This window comes from Arctopsyche grandis, chromosome 10 (genome assembly GCF_051622035.1).
Source record: "Arctopsyche grandis isolate Sample6627 chromosome 10, ASM5162203v2, whole genome shotgun sequence".
In the NCBI taxonomy this organism is placed as follows: Eukaryota; Metazoa; Arthropoda; class Insecta; order Trichoptera; family Hydropsychidae; genus Arctopsyche; species Arctopsyche grandis.
The window spans coordinates 20,425,245-20,444,551 of NC_135364.1; the positions used below are offsets into that span (position 1 = coordinate 20,425,245).

The 19,307-nt window shown below is 35.8% G+C and overlaps 1 protein-coding gene across 9 annotated transcripts in view; it reads left to right on the forward strand.

Annotated features, from left to right (window-relative positions):
* Window positions 1–681: 681 nt before the first annotated feature.
* Window positions 682–19,307, forward strand: part of Amph (amphiphysin) — a 42,983-nt gene continuing 24,357 nt past the window's right edge. For 8 of the 9 annotated variants that reach the window (XM_077440107.1, XM_077440098.1, XM_077440100.1 and 5 more), the window contains exon 1: window positions 725–860. In XM_077440107.1, coding sequence (XP_077296233.1) covers window positions 792–860 — 69 coding nt within the window. In that variant the 5' untranslated portion in view covers window positions 725–791. Of the gene's footprint in view, window positions 861–19,307 lie in introns of all 9 variants that reach the window. The other variant, XM_077440106.1, reaches the window with a different exon arrangement.

The window sequence follows — 19,307 nt, forward strand, 5'->3', positions numbered from 1 at the left end:
ATTGAAGAATTACCAAAATAACTAAATATTATTTTCCATTTTGACCTTCTGTACGAAGATATCTGTTTATTAAACAATTTTTTACTGCAGCAAACGAGAAAAAAACTGTATGGGAAATGGATAATATTTTTCAAAGATTCGTTAAAAGTTGGAATTCTCGATAGGACGGTACGCTATTGGTTGCTCTTTGCGAGTACTCTTGTATTGCCGTGCCCTGAATTAACTCGACTTTTACCTGATGAAATACTCTGACATATACTGCCTGGTCCGCATATAATTTCGGACGGTTGGGCAGCGTACGGAAATATTCCGAATTCCGGTAAAAGTGGTTATAATTTCGTGGATCCAAATGATAGTGAAATACATACGTAAAATGTGGAAAATATGTGGATGCGTGTGAAACGAAAGATGAGGCGTCAATTTGGCACAACGCGTACCCGTTGTGGTTCAAATTTAGATGAATTTGTATTGAACCACAAACGAAGGCGTGTATATTCCAATTCCATTCGCAATATGTGAAATATTTCCGTACGCTGCCCAACTGTTCGAAATTATATGCAAACCAGGCAGTATATGTCATACAGGCAGGAAAGATATACTTTAAAATAGTTAAAATTCAAATTGTGTAGTAGTGCATATTATATCGCGCTATGGCCAAGTGGGGAATAAAAAAGTAGAGTAGGCGAGAGTGGTGGTGGTGGTGGCATCGTCAGCGAGCAGTGTTTTCCCGGTTGCGGTTAGAGTCGGTTCTGTCGAGTCGGTCGCCTCGTTGTAGTCGCGATCCCGTCGACATGGCGGAGAGCAAGAGCGCCCTCATCGCCAAGACGGTGCAGAAACACGCGGGCCGAGCCAAGGAAAAGGTAACTTTCATTCATGCACTTCGCATTCATTCGCCACACTGGCAGGCCGATAGTCCTACAATGTGACACCGATGCCTGCTGACTAGCCATCCTGTCCTGCCGTCCTGCCATCTTCACATGTCAAAAATTAGCCAATTGCATAACACCACATAACCACATAACCACATAACTCGCGTTTTACTCTACACTTTATTTTATTTTACGCATTCGACGTTTGAAATGAACTCGTTGAAAAATATTTCCGCGCGAAATTTTACACCTGTTGCGTATTTGCTTACACTATTTGCGTATTCGATGGACGGTGCTCGCGCTACTTTGGCCAAAACATATACGTAGCTTGTTTATCACACTTGAAGTTCAATTGTTTTCTTTTTTTTTATTTCAAATGATTAAATTCAAAAATAATTATATCGTAGTTTATATGGGAATTTTTTATTTCGGACTTGTAAACTAAAATAACTTTTGTGGAAATATTTTTTCCGAGTGGGTGCGGAAATACTTTTCGCCTGTAGCGATGGTCGCTCGTACGGTATCGATTTATATACACTTATATTATTAAAAATAAGCGTGATCGTTTGTGCAAATGTCGGGACCGGGTGTCCCGGCGCGCTTCCCGATCGAGCGTCTGCCGTCAGTATATATTCGCATTCTCCAGGCCAATACTCCAAGCTAAAATTAGTGTGGACGGTGGCTGACGCCCCCACCCGTCACCGCACTTAGCCATACTTCTCAGAGACGATTAGCCCTGACTCCCCCTGTCACTCGTCTACCCCAATCGAAGATCTACCCCTCTGAGAATAGGGCGACAGTCGCTCAAAACTATACTTGATACTTGAACTTTCTTATCTTCGGTTGAGTTTCCGAAAGGGAAATGAGGCAAAGGGATCATTTTCCCCAGATTCATTAGGGGAAGATTTCATCAGGCAAAACAAACTTCCCCCGACCCCGAAATTTGTTTATTTTTTAGTTTAATTCCAATCTCAACTGGGGATATTTTAAGAATTATACATAGGTAGGTACATACGTATACTATGGAATTCAAGAGGCCCGAAAATGTTTAGTTTTCATTTAAAAAGTAAAGTTCATATCTTACAGATCGTTTTTCACACTTTAATGAATTCAATATGTACTTTCAAGCACAAATATGAATAGTTTTATTATTATTCTTCACAAGAGGATTGCCTATACGAGTATACTCAATATAAAATTAAGTATAAGTGGCTAGAAGAATGGACGAAAATTTGACAAAAGAAGTGCTAGAATGGTACCCGAGAGAATGCAAAAGGGTAAAAGGAAGACCGCAGGGAAGATGGGTAGACGAAATTAGGAAAATGTGTGGGGTAAGAATGTGAGATGGATGAGAGTTGCGCAAAACAGGGAGCGGATGTAGATGATGATGATATTAATGTTGGATTTTGAATCTTCATATTAGTCTAAAGATAGTGAATAATTCATGAAATTTTGATTACATATGAGGCTTTTCTATTAAATAAACGTCTAAGTTCGACTTATATGATGGGTATTAGGTGTATTAATTCCGTTCCGATCCTCTACCAATGTGTATGCTGATATTTAGAAATGAGTAACATTTAGATCCAAAAAAAGTATGCCTTGAATGAAGCTGAACATATGTACATACATATGAACATACACGAAGCGATTATATTCCAATGAGGGAGAGAAGCTCTTCCCCATGTGAATTTTTATGATGCATTGAGGGTTATGCTAGGATTATCTTCATGAATATTTTCCTTAAATAAATTCATACTAGTTCTGTTATATTTATAAGATGTCCTTTTTATGGATATTTAAGTACATCTGTATGTAGTTCTTGAACAAACATTTATTTATGATATACTCCACTTGTCCAACTGAACTAATATCAAACACTTGAAAGCCGCCTTATCGTATTCTCACATGTCTCGTAAATATTAACAAATTTGTTTTGATTTTTAGTATTTGAACCTGTATAAATAGTGTCGTGTTGCTATCTGATGAGCAGGAGGTACAAACATTTTTAGTTCTCCGTATACCGTTTAGTTTGTCTGACGTCAAATATTTTTTATGAATATGAATGAAGCTGTGTTCGCTTATTTTGTAGGTACTCTGTTTTTTTTTGTTCTCACTTGAATATTTCTTCGTATTTTTTTACACGGATATTCATAATCTCGTATGTATTAAATTATGTTTCTGCTTTGAGACGCGTTTTGAATTAAATTTAACCATTGAAAGGCTTGGGGTGGTCCAATCGCGTGTGGTAGCATCTTGGCAGTTTCTTTTCTATTTTTTAACGGCTCACCCTTCTAAATTCCTTCGTGTTTTTTTTTGTCTTTTTTTGTTACTGCGGGCAACCCTTGTAGATGTATCAGAACCAATTTGATGGCCACTCACGTTCTCATGCTCGTTCGCTGCTATGTATTTCACACGAATACTTTCTTCAAAACCGGTATCGATTTCGGTGTCATCAAGTCAGCTATGTCTTATTGCTTAGTCGTAATGATAAATAAAAAAGGAAAATTATACATTTTTCATGTGTGTGTGTGTGTGATGCAGAGTGATTTTCGAATTACACTACAAAAATAGAAATTTAGCTGCTGTCATCACTTTCTTTTTTTGAGTTGACGCGAATCGTAAGTGCTCGGAAACAACGAAATTTTCAATTAAATTCTAATTTAGTACGTAATGTAAACGTAACCATTATGTTTTCATAAATGCCTTTTTTTAGTTTAAACAATTTACAAATGTAAATAAGCAATACAAACAGTCGCATGCATGACTCCTGTCAAAATATGCCGATTTTATCTGGTCTGAATTTAGAAATAGTATATTCTTGTAGAAAGAAGGCATTGATCATATACGGGTATGCATATTCTCACTCAAATAATTATAGATATTCAACTCCAAACTTTTTGAAGTAGCAAAATTAGAAATTTGATTAAAATCTGTGTGCATACGGCGATTCCCCATATATGTATCTACTGCTGGATGAAGGCCTCTCCAACACGCTTCCATTCGTCTCTGTTTTGAGTACTTTCATAAATATCATCCTACCCATTTTCTGATTTCATTCAACCATGTCTTCTGTGGCCTTTTAGCACCATATCTTCTGTGGCCTGTAGCACCCTTTTACATTCTATCGGGTACCACTAGAGCACTTATTTCGTCTTTTTATCTTCCGTTCTTCTAGCTACTTGACCTATAAGTTGTAGAATAAATGCTGCGAAGAGACTCTGGCCTATCATTTGGATCCCTGAACCCACACATGCGCAACAATAGTTTTGCACATGTAAAAAAAGCTCGCATGCTTAGTCTGTGCCGTTACGATCTTCCCAAAACTCACCCTCCTATGTGCTTTCGGTGATATTTTATCTCTGTATTGACAGTGATCGATAACGGTGATTACCATATTTGAAGCAATTTAAGAGAAACTTAATAATATTACGAATTGTCAATGTGCTAAAGAAATGCCCTTCCCAGTTGGAAACCACAAGCACGTCCATGCCGTACGATTCAGTGTGTTTACGCATTTATTCTCACCATTACATCAACCACTTTTGTCATACTTCTAACCCATGTATTCGTAACATCGTTCCTTAATTCTTTGAGTGCACTGGACCTTATTCAGCATTCTGGCGTTCAATGCCTAAGTTTCGCATTTACACGTTTAATATATTTCGCATTCATACGTCTATAATTCTATCAAATATACATGTGTGTTTCTTTTGGTAATAAAATAGCGATGATTAATTTTTATTTTATCTATGTTTTTAAATAGTGATCGAACTCAATCATATTCCAAAAAAAACAACAACACCGAAACATCTACCCACCGATGAGATTTCATCGCTTCCTGTCATGTTATGTTTGTAGCGTCACTCAGGACTCAATCAAAATCGTTCATATCACGTCGCGTTGCGGCACTATGCACGTGGCGTAGATCAAAATTCTAAATCGATATAATTATCATTGCGAATATCTTGTGTAAAGACACTCATCGTCTGTTATTAACAGTACAGTCATTTAAGTGTCGATAGCCCCGAGTTATTCTATAACACCGTGTCATTTTAAACGTGCGACCAGTAATAATCTAATCGATTATGTGCTCAATGCGATACCATTGACAAACACTCGGTGCAGATGGCGGATTGCATCTTCGCATTGAATTATCGTATCATTTTATGCGACTCCTCGTCGAAACTTTCTACATAAATTATTTTTTCGACTCGATTCGCTGGTTCTTGTCGACCAGTCGTCGATATATGTATGTATATCGCTTGATATTATGTGTTCACCGTTAGATTTAACTCCCTTTTATTTCTGGTTTTTACCACACATAGAGGCTGGTGTGTGTACTACGTTCGAAAGGTAATCGCGTGGTCAATGACACGCGATCGACACGACGCGTCGAGCATATTGACAATGAGGTGTCTGGATACGTCGGCTTCATGACGATAATCAGAAAGCCGCATTAGGATGTTGTGGAGCTATAGACCAGACCAGACCAGACCAGACCGGACCGGACCAAACAAGTGCGCCAGAGAGTTGGTCTGATCTCGTCCATTTTCCAATATAAATCGAAAGTTGCGCTCGACGTATCCAACCGGTCAGTTTCCCACTCGTCTGTTTATACCCAAACATGGCTTGTAATGATAATCTTCTGACGACAACCCCGCCGTGACTAATTCAATCGTCAAAACAAAACTGCTCAATTTCACTTGTACATAGATGAGTGCCATTTGTCGTGATTTCAATGTTATTGAATTTGTATGCTTCGATCGTTTTAGAAAAATGCTTGTCGAGATGCAGCATAGCGTAGTTGTAATGAGAAATGTTGTTATTTTATTTCACTAATGGAATTTCTTACCTTGAAACGACTTGAGTCATTCACTTGGTAATTTATCGACCGATAAGTTGGACGAACTTGGAGCAACAAATTGCCCGCAATTTTAGCTTAATTTTTAATACAATGTTCAATCCTCAAATGTAAACAAAAACCTCATCAGTTGGAAGAAAAGTTGCTCGCGCTACGATAAGTCTAAGACCAACAAATTACTTGATAAATCTTGGTAAGATTTAGTTTCATGACTGTTTTTAGAAAAAATTTCTTAAATTGAAGAATTGGTGTTATATTACAATAAGTCAAGTAACCCTTTTGCATAAATGACGTGACGAAAGAAATATTTGTAAATCTCATAAATCATTGCGTAGGTAAATGTATTGCAGTGTTTTGACTATTGAATCGTGTTTTCTTTTATTTTCTCGTCTCAATAGGCCGATTTTATCGGTGTTTTTTTTTTTCGTTCATAAACACAATTTTTCTGGCTTCGATCCTATAAATATTTAGAAAATTAATAATCTAGCATTACTCTCGTCTCACCTTGATTGAATCGTGTTCATGTGTTTGTTTATTTAATTAATATTTTTGATTTTCGAAAAACATATTGTAAATTCAAAATCGTATTGAATATTTTCAACTCACCAGTTGTTGTTTCTAACATCTGTAAATATTTTTCCTTTTTTTTTTTAACGGATCTGTTTATTACAGCTGTTATTTTTCCCTTGTGAGTTCCTTGTATGTATATGAGAAAAAGTATTTTTATTTTTGATCTGGAGATTACTCAGTTTGGATTTTTCGAGCAGATGCATCCGAGTCGAGCTATTCGTGTTTTATTTACAAAAACCACCCGAGGAGAGCTCTTTGAGCTCATCCTCCTCGTGGCGATTGATGTAAGATCTTGGATCCCAGCCCAAAGTGCATTTCTAGTGATTTAACGTTTGGAACGTTTAGCAGAATGCCGCATTATTGCTAAAAAAAACTCTTTCACGTATTTAATAAAGTAACATTTGTATATATATGTACATCAGTACATCTACTAGTTTTTTTTTATTTTTTATTATTTTGACCTATCAAACGGACTAACGGAGATGTTTTTTGTGCAAAGATGAAACGGTAAATACGTTTGCAATTTTTTTTTAATCCATCCAGTCGCCGGTTCTGCCGGCCTTGACTCGAGTGATATTAAATTTTAAGCAACACCCCGTTGTTGATGTTTTGATTTTTGGAATTTTTAAGCATTCTTCTGTGTTGAAAAAGTTTTATTTGGCAAGTGGGTCGCCGCAATAGTCCCCGGAGCATATCTGACGTTACGGTGCAACGACTGCAACGACGGGGAAAGTGAAGCCAACGGAGCGCTTTTCTGTTCCTGTTGCAGTTGTGCAACACACTCAATCCAGTCGGGGGCATCTTTCCATATGCAGGCTCCAAATCGGAACTTTTAATGTTCTTGTTGTGATAGTTCATGCTCAAATTGGGTTGTGAGAAATGTCTGATCTCACTGGCTAAGCTATTGTATACCAGTAGAGAGATCGATTGCTGTGACGGTTAGTTTCGGTTATTCTGAATTTGCTGATTGTTGCAAGCATTAAATGTTTGCGGTTTCTCGTAAAAATATGTATAATAATCGGTTTATGTGAAATGTCATACTACAATATGTAGTAGCCTTTTTTGAAACGACTCCACAGCCCTCAGTTTCCACTTTCAACTAATAAGCAATCGAAAATTTACATACATATGTATTTACATTTTTTCAGTGGCACTTGTAAGAGAAAGGTTTTACCTTTCTACAATGCGAACACCAGTATGAAAGTACCCGATGATAAAGATTACTTATCTTACAGAACAACAAAATATATGACAAGTAGCGAAAGTACTCCAGTCCACTAGAGCTAAAATTTGTGTACAAAAATGAATACATTATAACAAAAACGAAACAATTCATTGACGATAGCATTGGTTTATATACTTGGTTAGCGTTGCTGGTGTCCTTCTGACTGATGCGAGAGCGTTTTTTGTTTCAGTACAATCCAATTATATTTCATTACACCTCAAAAAATGGTTGCACCGATACCATCCTGGTGTGTTTGAAAACATTTTCGCAAAATGTTGTGCGTTATACTCATCTATAAAGGTGCAGACATACGCGGCACGTGTTTTTTTACTAATTTAGATATGCAAAATGCAAGGAAAAAACGCTGACACGCCTAATCTATGCCATCGTAATCCTTGGCAAAACTCTCCCCCTTAGGTGTTTTCGGTGATATTTTATCCTTGACACAGGTTTAACAGCGATCGATAACGGTGATTCCCATATATATTTATTTTTACCCATTTTTATTATTCTTACATGTATGGTCAAACATTGCACATAAGTATTATAATTATTTTACAAACGTCGATAAACAGTTATGTTTATAAAGTATCAGATAGACATCTACGGACAAATTTGATAATACTTCTTATATAATATTTCGAAAATTACATACATTTTACAGAGTGGGTAGCATATTTATAATACTAATCCTCGAATTTGCCAGAGACAGGAAAAGTTTTTGCCAATTTGGTGGAACTGTTGCAATGGAATTTGATAAATTGGTAAACTGATAGGAAACGATCGACCCAATCAGCGACACCGGGCCATGGAATGAACCCATGACCACTCAGTTGAAAGAATGTAATGTAGGAAAAACTTATCGAAATATGAAATCGAATGAATTAGCAATGACATGAAGACACGCCTATCTCAGCTAGAGTCACCTAGACATGCCATACCAGAATAAAATATATTATAGACTCATTTTTTTTTAATTCACCATCTTCATATTTCACCTTCAAAAGAAATTATTATATAGAAAATAAGCTGATTTGCAATATCTGAAGATTCGCTGAAAAGCATCTCGATCATTAGTCAAAAATAATTAGTGCTCTTTAAAGTTCATTGAAACTGTATCACACCAGTTGGAGATGCTTTTCGAAACATATCGCGTGACCCAAGTTGCATATTTTTTTCGGGCCCATTAAAAGTGTGCGAACTTGCAATTATTTTATATAAGCAACCACTGACGAATTAATTATAGTGACATTTACAATTTTTTCATTCCCAATTAGTTGCGCAATACCGTGCTTGCTTGCGTCGTACAATGTTGACGTTTTGGATATGAAGCATAGTGCAATTACGCCCTGCACATACTAACTACTTGGTAATACATAATATACCCAGTATGTATGTATAATTTGACGCAAAATTACGCAACTTGCCATCGTGTAAAGATTACGCGTTTAGAAACCTCCAACTTAAATGGGGGGCCGTCACGACAAATCGATGTTTCGCCAGTTTCGTCTTTGGACGATTTGTCTTTTAGGATGTTGGCTTTTCAGGCGAAGGTCAAAGCTGAAACCGCAGAGAAAATTGAGATCTTTAAGCGTTTCTGAATATCCGTATATTAAGCAGTACAATACATCACATCTTTGTGTCAAAATGGAGAATGAAAATAATATATTTTTCATTTATGACTAGATGATTTAAAGTTACACTGCGTGTAGAGGCCATTTTATTCAGTGGTGTCATCCAATTATGGCAACAACGGGTTTCCAACAAAAATTCTTATTAAATTGATTACTTTCCATTTACTAAGTTAAAAGTACCGCACCAATAGTGTCATGAAAGGTCGCCATAAATCTACAACAAATATTAAAAAACATATGTAATGTAAAAAATGTTAATTTATTGGAACCGTCACAACAATCGATTTTAATTAACCAAAGACCTCTCTGATATTATACAATCCCTTAACCAGTGACAAACAAGTTAGATAAATTAACAAACTAAAACAGTGGACGGTCTGGATTTTAGTTATTTTAAGTTTGGATCATTATGGATTTAAAGGAATTCCCAATGCGCCAAATTGGTCGAAAAAATATGTAAAAAAATACGTATTTATACATGATACATAAAAAAAATAATAGCAGCAAAGGTTCAAACAGAATATACATTCACAAAAATAATATTTGAATATATGAGAAAAATTGGGAATGTCTTGAATTAACAGTCAACACCAATTTATTAACATATGTCTGTACAAGAACCAGCCGTGAATATAAAACATCCCCGTGAGGCCCGAATAGAAGGGAGAATATCAAAATGCATTTATGAAAATTATGATGAGCGCAGGCTACCAGATAAACAAGTTAAAAGAATTTCTGGTAACTTACGCTCACTGAGGTAGAAAATAATTATATCTTATCAACCATCCAGATCGAAGAATAAATTTTTCGATTTCGGTCGGGATTTAAACCCAAAACCTATCTACTGGTTAATTAATTACTTAATCAATGAGCTACGCTGTGAACCATTGTATTGACTATCGTTCGGCAGTAATGATTTTTATTCCATTCGCCAAAATTCGATTTGATTTACATAATATGAACGCACTTTTTTGACTTGTGGATGCGACTGCGACTGCCACACTCGAGAGTTTTAAACAAATGCAGATGCTTCTCGTCATTGCAGATGTTTTCTCTTGTGAGTTTTGTATTCAGTTGAGGTAAGCGTTGCGCAAAAATCGCATACATTAGTTACTCGCGTATGCACACACATATTATTCATATTTCAGTCGGTTATTATGTGTTATTTTGTACGCGGAACTGGCGCGCGCGTAATTTCCACGATATAACGTAAATTACCTTTACCTTTTACCGATCCGAATGATGGATGGGCTTCGTCTCGCATTGTTTATTCGTATGCACGGGGGGCACTTACACTTGCCTTTACAATGGGCAGTCGGCCACGGTCCACGAATAATTATCCATCTTGATCTCGACATTCGAATGAGAGCTAGGCGGCAGGCTATCGTCGACCAGAGAAATAAAACCGAGACTGCATGCATTAGTGGGGCGAGCGATTAAAATGTTTTGGTGGTTGGCACAGTTCCCGCTAACGACACGAGTATTTCCGTCAACTTTATTCGTCGACCGCTATTGCTCCACTGTCCTCCGTAGATGCTGTAAAAATTGCATTTTTTAAAAATAAAATGTTTATCTGAATGACTTTTCATTGTTCCTCGAAGTTGTCTAGTTTAGAACTTGACTGAACCGTATGAAAGTTCAAAGCAGCACACATTCTGTTAAATAAGTAGTTATATGTAGTGTCATACGAATTCTGGTCTACAAATAAAAGCAGCATCGTCAACCGATGACAGTTCCTTGTTTCCGGTTTGCAGCATCATTGTGCATGCAGCCTAATTTTAGTATTGGACCAATATACATAATACACAAACATATAGAGCTGGATGTGAGGAAACTCAACTGTTAAGGGCGGATGCTTAAGAGGGCTGTACCCCAGCGCCTTGTCCATATAAAAACGTATTAGACTTCTCCCTTCCTCAATTATGGCACTAGAGAAATTATTTTTTAATATGCTATTTATAGCCACCATAAGGCACAGAATTATACTCGGCACGAGTTTTTTTTTTAGATAGTTTTACACACGTAAAAAATAACTGCTAGCACATCTAATATATGCCATCGTGATCCTTGGCAAAACTCACCCCTGGAGTGTTTTCGATGATATTTTATCCTGTTCTTTACATAGGTTTGACTGATCGATAACGGTGATTCGTATATCTGAAGAAATGTAGGAAAAACTTGTAAAGTGAAGACACTTTACAAGTTTTGCTTTTTATTTAAGATGAATAAATCTTGTTACCATCTAACACTTACATTTTGTCCAAATGTTACGAATTTCTAAAAATTACACTAATCGTTACGAATTTGTCTGAAAAAACTGCCAAAAATGCTTAAAGCTACATAAATATGCAAGTTGGTTTTCGAAAATCATGGTGAAGCCACTGGAAAGTATTTATATTTAAAATTGATGCAAAACGATAAAATTGTTCTTCAAAAAGTGAACAGGCGTACTCGGGTGTCAAGTACTTGATGAAGTATCGAGTCAATTGCCGCTCCAAAGGAAATTGATTTACATATACATATTTTATTTTTATAAGATTATTTAAATAATAATCATATAAAAATGAATCCGTTTAGCTAACGAACAGTGACATATTAATTGAAAATATCTAGATATTTGATAGTTTTAGCTTCACCATACATATTGTCATTTGTGACAATCCTTGGTTGAAAAGATGCTTACTTCCAGCATTTTCCCGTTTTCTAGATATGGTAGATCTTTATGTGCATTTTGACATCGAGTGTGAGTTGATGTCAACGCTGAACACTGAAATAGATTACATAAAATATATAGATCAACACTCCATGGCGCGTTGAACGTGAAATTTAGAAACGTTATGGAAACTTATCTTATCAAGAGTAGGATTGCAATATTTAACTACATACTTACAGATAGAGACGTTCAAAAATCATTGCACGCTCAATTTCGCTACCGAAATTGGACCTTCACAAATTTATTCATCAAACTACATACATAGGTATGAAATGGTTGCTTCATTGCGTCATAACATGGATTGATTCTTTTTGTACCGTTTCGGTGTCCGTATCACGAGTTCGGGTGATAACAAGTGACGCGCGCTTAACACCTAAACATCGCTGTCGTATTTTGTCATTAACGCCACCCGTCGGCAAGGTGTTAATTGGACTCCTCTTAGTCCTAAATATCATTGCTTTTAATTTTCATATCTATCGTGTGTAATTTTGAGTGGATAGTCGTCGATTGCGAACCCGGGCTCTGGGAAACTAATGACTGACTAACCAAAAGATACCACACGTGGATCTTATCGAATTCTACGGTTATTTAAATTACCGAAACGAACTACCTGTGGCAAATTCAGGTGGCGCCGTTACCGTTTCGGTTAGTTTGTCGCGCGGTCAGATGAATGGTTGCACAATAAAAAAAAAAACAACCATAATTGACAATGGCGTAACCGCGAACGTGTGCCGCTCAAAAAGAGGGCCTGTCAGATAACGGTATTTGTAATGGAGAGGGGAACCCCACCTGTAAAGTCACGTGGATGACCTTAATTCCAGCTGATCCCGACAATGACCTTGCACCAGAACAATGCTCGATGTCACGCAACGAAACTCCAGTCGAATAATGGTACAAGCATCTTAGTCCTACCGCAACTCGTGAAATTGCCCATTTAGACGTGGTCTATTTTTTTTCGAGCTGTTTTGTTCCGTAAATAGCGCTGTCAGAAGTATTGGTATCCTGGATGACGTTTTTCGTAACTGGCATCATCAAAGGCGCTTGTCAAATGTGTGTCAGCCACATGGCGGCAGGTGAATCACATCTGAACTGGCCGGTGGACTACGCTGGGCTATTTGCGGCCAAACGCCAGCTTCCACATTGGAGTCCGTGTCTCGTGAACCGGTCACTACTGCCTAGTCTATATTTATAATTGTTATGTGTATATAATATTATTTTTATAAACGACGTTAGCATCTGAATGTTATAAATGCGCTCTATCGTAAATTCTACCGGGCGTGACGCGAATTCTGTTTCAGCTGTACCTTGTATGATTTCGCTTTTTATAGTCATATTCTGCTTTCTAAAAGTGCATCAAGTATTAATGTTCACGTTGCTGTGGTATTTATTTAATTTTGTCTTATTGCTAATAGTTTTATCTTATAGGAGTAGGTGCTTTTTATTGCATTTCTCAATCGATTTACCTACGCCTCTCGCTATTACGCATACCATTTAGTGGGATTCGAATACAACACAACCGGATGATCAAATATGAAATATCTTCAAATGAGTACTTGTTGTAATGTATGATGAAATAAAATCATTCAATTTGTTCAATTTTATTATTAAGTGTGTTGGAAGTATTTTACTGCAGTACTCAAGTGTCAGTTTATTGACAATTTGTTTATTATCGCGTTGGATTTGTGACTTAATTGATAGTAATTTATATATCTCAGTGAAAGCATAAGAATGGTTTTTTTTTGTATAATACGCAACAATGGCCGCTTGTTTAATTTTAATTAGCATTTAAAATGGAGGTCAAATGTCACGCTTTGACCTGTTAGCTTAACCGTTTTAATCGCCTTGACCCACAGCAATTCGCGAATTCAGTGTCAAATTAACATCGATGAAAATGCAAATTTCTTCCAAATTTCTACCTACTCGCATAATGAGCTGATAAATCGTTACGTTAAATAATTTTATATGCATTCGACCTGAATGTCGTCGACCATTTTTATTATTCTATGCTGAATTCATCTGACCCAGTTCCGCATCGAGATTGTTGTTTATTATTTTCACTCTTTTTTTCCCTCCCCTCTCACCTGTAACTATATTGGAGGCTTGCACTTCTGAATCACTATCTTAATTGACATTTGAATTAATCTCATCGAAACCACTTTCGTGAAGGCACCGAGTGTTCCTAATGTCTTGGGAACGGACCAGTTGCGAACAATGCACTTGACTGCAACTACATACATATAATACATATGTACATATACCCAACATAATACGATGCATTTTTACGGCTTCGCATACGAATGCGATTTTTTGATTATTTACTGTTGTAATACCGGTGTGTGCTGATTTAACAGTTGTTGATAGCTTATCTGTCGTTCAGATTTGTGCCTTATCGTCGGATTAATGTGGCTCAATTTTGTGTCGTGTAGGGTGTCGATTTGTGCAGCGAATTAATTGCATGCATGGAATTAGCGTTAAATTCGTGCGAATCGGGAGAGCATTCTTGATATGCGGCAGCAGTATGACGATGACCCAGTTTTGAGATACCGATTTGATTGTGATCTATCTTTATATGTTGAGATAATGGCCGTGAGATCCGTTTTTAATACAGATTCTTTCCGGATTTTCACGCTTTTTTGACCTATGATCTGTTTGTTATACTTTTATAATATTCTTTGCCTACTTTTTTTAATTTAATCGTTGATTCTTTTATCTCCCTATGGATCTATTGAAGCTACACTAGTTTGTTTAGTTAGTGATTTACTACTGAGAAGCTTTACAAGTGCAACTATCATTTTCTTCACTTGTAGCTAATCAATTCAATTACTTACTATGTCTCGACTTGTCACATTAATCTAAAATAGAAAGAAAACTTGTCAGTTAAAGAGAAAGTTCTCGCGTTTATTTTTTTTTCTTGTTTCTTGATGTCTCATTCGAAAAAATTCTAGAATGTTAAAAAAAATTGACACTTCTCATATTGAATTCTTATGAGTTTTAGTATAATTTTCGAAAGTTTTTCATTTGCTTAACGGTAAATAAATCATGTACATATGTATATGTTCTATACATTAACTATCGGCATCCTTTAATGGTGCTTAGCACTAAGCCAACGAAGGCAAACATTGTTAGGAGCAGTAAAATTATATATCGAAAATTAAATTAAAAAAATTAAATAGTAAATATCAAAATTAAAATTATAATTATTATATAACGAGTAGAGATAGAAAATGGAATACGTGGGTTAGTAGAAGTATGACAAAGGCGGTTGATGCAATTGTGAGAGTAAAGAAATTAAAATGGCAATTGGCTAGTCACGTAGTTAGAAAAACGGACGAAAAAAGTGCTTGAATGGTAGCCGAGAGAATTTAAAAAGGTACAAGGAAGGCCACAGGGGAGATGGGTGGATGAAATCAGAAAAATGTGTGGGATGAGATTAGAGGTTGTGATCGAGAAATCTCGTCTCGAGATTTCTCGAGAATTCTCGAGAAATTTTGATTCTCGTTTCTCGAGAATATTTTATTGTAAAATTTCGAGATTCTCATTTCTCGAGAATATTTTATGACGAAAAATCGAGATTCTCGTATCTCGAGAAATCGTTTATTAGAATCTTGAAAATATCGAGAATATTCTTAATTTATCACTACATGTTTTTGCTCAATAAACTGACTGATTTGTATACTTGTTAACTCGTAAATAATTTTGTGAAGTATTGTAATATATGTATAGAAGGTCAGTATTTTTATTATTTGTCCGGTAAGTTATTATTCGGTCATCATATAAGTACATATGTTACAAAGAAATCGAACCATTTTTAAGTTACATATACATATGTATGTGCATGTAGGTACTAGTCACTAGTGCGAAAGTATTCGGTTATGATATCACTAAAACGCTAGTGAAAATATATTTTCACTGACAATATTACCCCACTTAACACACATAAAACAAAGATTTATTATTTATTTATTCGAGTATTTGTTCCTTAGATATTTATCAATTTATAGTCAGTATTTTAATATGCATAGATGGTCAGTATTTTTATTATTTGTCCAGTCACAAAAACACGGGCAAAGCCGGGTAGCAACACTGGGAATTTTATAAAATTCTTTTTTACATACTATTTTTACTATTTTAAATTACTTTTGTATATTTTTATTTTATTTTCATGCCTTCTTTTATAATATTTTTTTTATATAATTTTACTTTTTTTTCTATTCAATGTTTTAGTATCTCTCCTTATCTTTCTTTCCTCATGTCTTTAATAAAGTTGTAAACCCCTGATATAATATACATATGTAGTGTTTGTGTAATTTTGATTTTTGTATCTTGTCAAGTTTATATGCTAAAAAAATCAATTCACTATATTAAAAAAAAATTATACTTTCTCGAGAATTCTCGAGAATCTCGAGAAACAAAAAAACAGAATCTCGAATTCTCGAGATTCAAATATTTCGAGAAAATAAGATTCTCAAATTTCGAGATTCAAATATTCCGAGAAAAGGAGATTCTCGAATCTCGAGAATCAAAAAAAGTCGAGAAATCACAACCTCTAGATGAGATAGATGAGAGTTGCTCAAAACAAAGACGAATGGAAGTGTGCTGGAGAGGCCTTCACCCAGCAGTGGATGGCAAATGGCTGTGAATGATGATGATGATAATAATAAGACTTTTGACCAATTATTCTGTTATATTTATTTTAATTTTCTGAACTAAATTACAAATACTGACATCAAAGTCCATTTTAGGAATAAAATATGCTTACGTATTTTATTTACATACATACATATTTTTAGGTAGATCATGATATTTTGTTGAGCAACTCGGTTCATACAAATTATATTATTCCATTACATAAAGTTGCCAATAGCCGTCATATATCAAAAGTTGAATGCTATTACATATATAGGTAGAAAAAATATCCACGTTGTATTACCGGCCTTGCAAAATAATTGCTCCGATTGTTATGCAGATGAACTCTGAAACCGTGTAATTAATTGATTTGCGGTAAGTGTATATAAATATGTGTATATACACATTACAATAGATACACGATATTAGACAACACAAAATGTCAACACGTGACTTAAATTTTATCACTTGTTGCTCGTATGTGTACAAGGTTTATCAGCAAATAAAAATGTTGCTGTTGATTTGACAAGAGAATGGTATCGAAATTCTTGGAAAGTGGTCGTCCTTGCGTCCGTGTCTTATTTCCGCAAATCTATCATAATATACTAATTGTGACCTCTCTAATATTCTCATGTGCATTCGAAAGTACACATGTATACCAAAAAGTAACACGCGAAGTGCTTCCATTCATCTATTTTTTTTTTATTTAGTTTTTCTTGTCACCCAAGGCCGTTCGTATGCATGTCTAATTTCATCCACCAGTGTGTCATGTGTCTCTTTTTATTTCAACTCAAATTCCGACTCTACAACTCTTCTCCCAGACGGCACACTACTATTATGACTCCTCAAGAGTCGAGATTCACACGTGTTGCAATACCCGTCGTGTATTTGCGATTCAGAAGTGAGAAATCTATCATACATATGTAGCTTCCATATATCGAAAATCGTATTCGTTTTTATTCAAATTTATGTACGAATAGAAAGTGGAATCCTCGGTATGGTCTACTGACTGATATTAATATGGAAACTTGGATATGCAGAAATAGAAGCTTTATCGCCATGAAAGATCGATATCATTTTCATTAGTCTGTCGCACAGCAGCCGGACATTTATTTTTAAAATAGGCCAGTCCACCCGGTTTGTCTGCACTCGCGCGAGAACTAGCGTGAGCTCTCAAAATATCAGAAGCATTTCCCTCACTGAAATTCGCTCACCGATTTTCGCGAAAATCTCAATGCTATCTTCTTACGCGAGAAAAATTTCACGGCCGCGACCGTCCTAAATAACTCCAACCTTGATGTTTCTCTCCGCATTGTCGAACGAAAGTCACTCTCTCCGCACCCCGTTCGCAGCTTCAATCGCAATGCCAGTGTTTCTTCAAGTTTGAGGCCTACCAACTGTCAAATGCCTACTCTTGTTTCAGCTGTTTGCTGCAGCTCTGATTTAGGGCGCAGACACACGCGGCACGGGTTTTTTTTTAGATAGTTTTGCACATGTAAAAAAAGGTAGCACGCCTGATCTATAGTATGGCACCCAGACCAAAAATCCTTGTATTGAAATAGGTTTGACAGTGATCGATAACGGTGATTACAATATTTGAAGATATGTGGGAGAAACTTTTCGAAATAATAATATTGTACGAATTAACAATGATATAGGACACGCCCATTCACAGCTGGAGTCTACTTAGGCATGCCGTGCCGTACGATTCTGTGTGCCTCCGCCTTTATTTAGACTTCGTCAAACGCATCATGATAAATGTAATTAGGGGTTCAATGAAGATATCTTTATGCCATAAAGCACAGTACATATGCCGCCTGATCCTAAATGAAAACCGTATGATCAATTTGACTAATTTTACCACATGCTTACCGATCACACTAATTGACAGAAACCGAGTTCAGTTGTCTACATGGGTAGCATATATTCTGTTTTTCAAGAATATATATGAAGTATTGAGCGAATTACTGTATACTATAAATTGGCTTGGGCATTTGATAAAAGTGTCAGTTGACAGACTGCGCATTATTGCTGTGACATTCATTGGCGTGTTTCATGCCTTCTATATAAACACACATGACATATGTAGGATCTTGTTGTTAGGAGACTTCGACGGTCGGATAAAATGAGACTTTTTGAACGGTCTACAACTTTGTTTATTACTCGGAGAGCCACAACGATGATATTTCTCATTACATGTAACCAACCTCATAATTTATTTTACTTAAACGTCCCAACCTAATCATTCATACATGCATTCTTCTATTTTAGAAAACAAAATTCCACACAAATATGTATGTATTGTATGTATGTATTGTATATATGTATTGTATATATATATGTATGTATTGTAGGGAGTAAATAGAGATAACGATCAATTTGCGATATTCATAAGAAAAAATGACCAATTCATTTCCATACGTTCTTGGTAAAAATAAACAACATAATTAGAAATTGAATTTGAACCATTCAATCTTTGATTATTCAAAATACTAGTATTCTTGCTTATTTTAAGAACTCATACGGTTTCACTTGTATATTTTATTCATACTTTGTAAAAATTTGATTTTAATTCCTGATTTTGATTTTGTTACAGGTAAGAAGACCCTGCTTGCGTCACTAGCGATAAGAAATCATCGCACTGCGGTCTTCTGGTGAATTGAATCATCTCAATTATGCACTAATACGAACACGTGTTTCTCAAATTGCGTGCACGCGTTTCCATTCCCTCTACATACCTATATATAATATCTAACTATCGACACACAGCATCTTACGAATGCGTACGTCTTTTTTTCCAAACGCA